Source organism: Pteropus vampyrus, unplaced genomic scaffold, assembly GCF_000151845.1.
Source record: "Pteropus vampyrus isolate Shadow unplaced genomic scaffold, Pvam_2.0 Scaffold213, whole genome shotgun sequence".
Taxonomy (NCBI): Eukaryota; Metazoa; Chordata; class Mammalia; order Chiroptera; family Pteropodidae; genus Pteropus; species Pteropus vampyrus.
The window spans coordinates 3,065,663-3,072,185 of NW_011888994.1; the positions used below are offsets into that span (position 1 = coordinate 3,065,663).

Consider the following 6,523-nt stretch of genomic DNA (forward strand, 5'->3'; position numbering starts at 1 on the left):
AGACTTCAGGTCACCGTTGGTAGGTAATGGGAACCATGCAATAGCTTAAATGTGTGTTCCTTTAAAACAGGGGTACTACAAAGGGGCTATCCTGTCTGGAGGTAGTGCTTTCTTCCTTACAGTGGAAGTGAACTTACTGAGGATACCTACATTCAGTCAAAATTTGTGTTATTTTTATTTGTATTACTGAGGCATTCCTTTCCTCCTGTGAAAGCAGACTTCTCTCAGCCTCTTCAGCTTCTTCGGTCATCATTACTCTGTGTGTTTCCTTTGGAACAATGGGTTTGAGGATTGATTTATCATCAGGACTTTGTCACTCTGAGCAGCAGAATGAAGAGAGCATTCAAGCAGAGAATCCTGCTTCTTCTAATAACTTTTCAGGGGTGATGTGTATAAATGGGAGAGAAAAGGCTACGGCGGTAGAGTAAGCACAGGAAACTTGCTTGACAGCCTTTCCACTCAGCTTCTGAGGAGAATTGTTTGGTTAGACCATTGGTAGAGTAAAAGCAAAACCTTGACCCTCTGAAAACATGATCAAATGCCAACCCTCTGCCCCAGAGCACTGCCATGTTTCATTATTTACCAATGACAAAATGACTACGTGATAACTAACATGAAATTATATAGATGAGTAGTTTGCGTGTTTTGAACCCATAATTAAGATGCAAATTACAGAAGTTCTGGGGCAAGCCACCATGCCATACTGCATACATAGTGATCCCTAAAGACAAACAGTTTGTTTGGGCATGATTTGTTTGTGGCATGGGTTTATATGCAGTTCAGGAACCTGTTTGAAAGCCATTCCTATGTCTTAGAGTACCCATTTGGGGTCTAGATTAGCTGTGCTCGGTGTGCTGCGAAAGTCCCACTTTTACTGCCTAGAAGCATTACAAAATGGCCTCGTTTCTGTAGAAAAAAGAGAATGAGATTGTTGTGTTTTCTGGCGTAAGTTGGTGCCTCGCCCCATTGTCTCTGCCATGCTTTGGAGCCTGACTGAAGTGTCCCACAGAGGTTTTTGTTAGAGGGTGTATTGCTGTGGCAATAATATCAATGACGTACACTTTGGAGCGGGGACCAGACTGACAGTAAAACCAAGTAAGTGAGGGGAGTGGGTGAATCTGGAAAGCCAACCCGAGTGAGTGGCCGTGCTATTCCGTGCAATTTTGGTGGGATTAAGATACTGCCACTCCCAAGAGGGTGGATGCACCTAGTTCCTTTGCACCCGAGCTGGTGGATGAATTGGTAGTTGATGAATTCTGGCAATCTTAAGAATCAGGTTATGAAGGAATAGAAATTTCCACTGGCTCCTTGATTGGCTCTGGATATATAGAAATGCTAATGATAATATGCAGAACTCATATTCTGGGATAAGACAGCAAAAAGACCTAACAACTCAAAAATCAGGTTTTTCTCTTCTCCGAGACAAGTGCAATTAGCAATTTTGTTGTATTTTTGGTTTGTTTGTTGTCATTGTTGTTTTGTTATTCTTTTTAAGAACTATGGCTCCAAAAGTGGCATGATCCCTGGCCCTGAAAATAGCCACTCTCTGACCCCAATGGTGACAACCTGTACTAGGTGGCATGTCGCTGCCTGACCTTGCAATTGTCCATGTGTCTCAAGCACAAGCTGGCCATCAGAACCCAGTATCCTGGGAGCAAAGATCAAGCTCAGATCTATCTGCACAGAAGGCTGTTACTTTTAGAGAAAGGTCCTAACTCTGCCAAGGAGCTGGACACTGAGGCTCAAGATATTGAGACTTCCACTAAAAGGGAAGGTGCTTTCATCTTCTCAGTCTCCCCCTCAATCCTTGCCACCCACTGATTATTGTATGGCCCCGTATGACTGTGTGAATTATGGAGGCAACCAAGGAAAGCTCATCTTCGGACAAGGCACTAAGCTCTCTGTTCGACCAAGTAAGTATTGGGATCTTAAAGACTGAATCGATAAGTGCAACTGAAGTACAACCCAGGGTGAATGGGAAGAAATTTACCAACCACTTTCTTTGCGGTGTCTTTCCTCCCTTCACCCACGAGCCGACAGGAGTGCTCCTGGTCTGTGCCCTTGGCTGTCCTCAGTCCAGATGGGTGCTTCCCTCTGCTGGACGTAGGAAAAGTCAACATGTAACATGATCCCCTCCGCAAGATGACGCTTCTCAGGAGTGATTGCCCACCTCACTGGGGTGAGCGGGCAACCTTCTCAGCAATGGTCTCATGAAAGAGGGCCCTGAATGACCCCAGGCTGTATGACTGCTGCGTGATTGGTTTTTAGACAATAGATTTAACAGAGGATCGCATGAGGAGAAGAGGCAGAGCGGCAGCTGTGAGGGGTTTTTGTTTAGGAAAAATGCACTGTGGAACTCAAATACCGGGTATGCACTCACCTTTGGCAAAGGCACCTCACTGTTGGTCACACCCGGTGAGTTCTTCTGGTTAACAAATTATCTTTTCTGGAAAGAAATGGGACCTGTTGAAACATAGCTGAATTTAATTGATTCTTCTAGCACGCAGTTGTTAACTATGTCAGATGTGTGACAAGATATGAATACATGTTTCCCTGGAGGCTGGATTTGGTTATCGGGTCTATGGGCGGTTTGATAAATTGTAGTAATACTGCAGTCAGTGCTTCTTGAAGGTCCACCAAGCACGTCAAGGCATTGGGAAAGGGACAGAGATAAGAAGGAAAAAAGCTTTATGATAAAGACAGAAACAGACCGATGAAAAAGGAGGCTACCAGAGCAGCGGTATATAGCCAAGGAAGCATGTCCTTAACAGATAAGTGATGAGGACCCAGTTGAGTTTATGACCGGTAGAAATGAAAAACCCAGCAAAACCTAGTAGCAATGAAAAACCCGGCAAGTGAACTTGAGGACTCAGGTGAGGGGAGGGCAGCAGGAGTTACAAGTTTCTAATGGCAGAACGATAAAACTTTTTCTGGAGAGAGGACAGCCCTTGGTGTGTCATCTCATGGACAGCCTTGTTCTCCACCTCAAGGACAAAGTAGTTCCCCACATGGACTTCACCCCTTTATCTTGCGTGGCTGAGTTGACTTTATGGGAAGAACAGAGAATCCCAATACCTTAGAAGGCTCCCCACCTCCACAAAATTATCTGTGATAAAGCAAAATGTTTATCTGAGTTGTGAAGCTGTCAGGAAGAGGATAATAGAGATGAATTATAGAAAGCAGCACTGAAAATTTACAGGCTATCTCCACACTTGCAGAATTCAGTGTTTTTTGGCTTTGCTTTCTTTTCCCCCCTATTAGAATTACAGAAACTGAGGTGCTTTTCGTGCAGGCACACTGTTTGCAGAAATGCCTGCTATCTCGCATTTCAGTAGTATTTCATCATTGGACTTACCACCAATTTCATCAATAATCCTCTGTGCCTGAATCGGGTGTGATAATAAGGTAATGGGACCGATTTTGTTAACAAATAGAGTTTTTATAATTAAATGAAAGTCCCAGTTTAAAACCACTCAACTCGAAGTGGCTCACACTTTAGTCCAACCTACTGTCCATTGCTCACCTCCTCTTTTGATTCTGCCCTCAAAGGTCAAGGCACATTCTTTTTGTAGCATCCATGATGGGTTTATCTTCTGAAGAAGGATTTCTTTTGTTAATAACCAAAAGCCTTTCAGAGACATGACTTATAAATAAAAGAGAGACTCAAACTAGTTACTAGGACTATTTTGTTTCCAAAATGAGATATGACTATAAAATAATGTCATTGATGTATCTGCGTGGCTCAAAAAGTGACTTTCATAGAGAATCTTACAGAAAGTACTTCAAAGAGTTCAGCAATCATTTAAATATTTAAATACTGATCTGTTTGTTAAAACAGCCTCTTTACTTAATAAACACACTTAAGATCAACATAGCACGAGGTTAAGAAAGTTTGGCAAACTCAGACCTAATCAAAGCAGTGAAGACTTTCTGTTTGAACTGAGGTATTAGCTCAAATAAATTCCTTTTAGAAAAACATGAAGTCAAGACCTTCCAACAGGGAAAGTGCATATGCTGTCCTACTAATTGACAGCAAAGTTATTCCAAGAAATGGTAAACTTATATAGGTTTACGTAGAGCTATATAACACTGTGACTACTTCAGGAAACTACAAATACACCTTTGGAGCAGGCACCAGGCTGCAGGTTTTAGCAAGTGAGTACTATAAGCAATACAGACTTTATTTAAAAGTTGCCGATGTTTGAGGTGCAAGGGAAGGTAAAATAAGAAAAACACTCATTATAATCCATGGAGGCAAAAATGACTACTATCTGAAGTGGCAATTCTGGATCACTGTACTCTGGACAGGAGAGGTGAAGGAGAGCTCTGAGGCTCACCAGAATGGACTTAGTTCTCATACCAAAAGAATTGTATTATCATCAGAAAAAAATATTTATTAGCTAAAGACCTTGAGAGACTCTTCTAAACATAGGAATTCTGTGTTCTTTATTCTTTTAAAACTGTGTTACCATTCAACATTTTTCACTCGCTTTTCCTACCCGTCTTTATGCCTGTCTCCCCTGTCCAACTTTGTCTGGACATCCATCCTTTAAGAAACTATCATGCCCACTTCTTAGCCTGTCACGTAAAGCACTCTAAAATCTGGGCCCTTTCTGTTCTCCAAATTTATTTCCAACTATTCCCTTTCACAATGCTCTGCTCCAGGCAAACTGGACACGTACTTCCCCTGAATGCTTGCACATGCTCACACCTGTACCTCATCTCCATAAATCAGACACCATGGATGCACCATTGAAAACAGACTTGTGTATCTAAAACAAGTTGTTTCTTAGCCAGGAGACTAAGCGCAGGTGTCATCAGACTTAATTTTTTAGGGAGATCTTTAGAAATTATGCCCCTTTTGAAAAATTAAGACGGTTTGCATAAGAGGTGGATAGCAAAGAAAATGCTTCTCTCATGGGTATGGGAAGGAGGAATCTGTCCGTGGGAAGATATTCTCTAGAAGAATATGCTGTATGAACAACACTGACTAAATACAAATAGGATTTTTATGAGCTGGTGTATTCCCTGCATGTCCTTGCTTTCTCTCTGGAGTCCCTAACTGTTTGGTGTTAGACCCCTGGTCCCCCAGACGGCCAGAAGGAGTGATGCCAGGGAGTTTCCTTCTCAGGTTTTCCTTCAAGTTACCTCAAAATGAGAGAGGCTCGAAAAGATCTCCTAGACAGGATAGGAGAATCTACCTATAGGAGAATGATCTCAGGTTAGTCCTTGAGTTGTGTTATCTCCCAGGAAAGGGACAGTGAGAATGGAAAAGTCTCCACTAGGACAAAGATAGAAAGTGGTGAAAGTCTTTTTCCTGGTGATCGTCTAAGCAGGGGATGAAAAGGTCTGGATTTAAAGCCAGGAGCTCATTCCAAGGTTGAGCAGTGTCTGTGATTGTCTCCAGTTGTGTGGAATGGGAGAAAGTGGGAATCCCCTTAGATGTCTCAGGGCTGGACCTCCGTCAGAGGTGCCTGGCTCTGGCACTCTCAAGAGGTGGACCAATATGCTGACTCCTCTTGCCAGGTGTGCAATGGCAGCTGCCCCCTCAGCCTCTCCCACTGTGATGACAGTCCCTCTGGCTGTCTTGGCTTTGGTGCCGTGGACATAAGCTATTCCTACTTTGTCCAAATGAGACATATGACCTTCAGAACCCCTGGAGAATTATTATCTAAAACACCAGAGAATATGCTAAGATTTTGGCAGCCAGTATTCTGGGCTTGTGCAGCAAAACTCCTTCTTTAGAATATTCAGAAAGAATACCCTTCATTTATCCAACGTAGAAACAGTTCTGAAATCCAAGCTGGTGCTGGGATTCTGTGCCAGGTTATTACTGTGACAATTACTTGATATTCTCTGTGCTCACGATATCGCTCCTTCCAGAAGATCTTTAGGGAAAACTTAGTGTGGTTTCTAGAAGGTTTTTGCTGAGCCGAGGATCACTGTGTGAATAATAATGCAGGCAACACGCTCACATTCGGAGGGGGAACAAGGTTAATGGTCAAACCCCGTGAGTATCTCTGCTGAATCCATAATGAACGTTTTAATTTCTAAAGGCAGCCATAGCACGGAGCTTCATCTAGGGACTGTTTTCTGCACCCAGTTTTATTTTTTATGTTCATTCTAATCATCAATCCTAATGATCATACAGTGTATATACATGCCATGTATAAATGTGAAAATGGGCACGAACTGGAGAAAAACAGATTCCTTGTCCTTTTTATATTAACCATTTGGGGCAGAAAGTCTGGTTGTGGTGAACGCAGGGATAAGTGAGCACTGGAGGGGGAGAATCCCTCTCAGGGGCTTTGTCAGGATTGAGCCTCTCCCCGCTAGCCCAGTCAGGAGGCAGCTGGGTCTGGCAGTGGAAGGATGAACTATTTAACCTCGAAAGAGCCTTTCTGTACCGACCCTGCTGTGAATTGACCACAATACTAAACGGTCTTCCCTGCTGCCTCTCTGGCCAGGGTCCCAGCTGGAGGAGCACACTGCTGGATTTGGGGATTGAAAGGAGTTTCCTGGT

At 43.1% G+C, this 6,523-nt stretch overlaps 1 gene segment (V, D, J or C); it reads left to right on the plus strand.

Annotated features, from left to right (window-relative positions):
• The first annotated feature begins 5,904 nt into the window (after positions 1-5,904).
• Positions 5,905-6,523, plus strand: part of LOC105300512 — a 48,779-nt gene continuing 48,160 nt past the window's right edge. Inside the window, 1 exon segment of the C gene segment in view lies at positions 5,905-6,010. Within this exon segment, the coding sequence occupies positions 5,998-6,010 (13 nt within the window).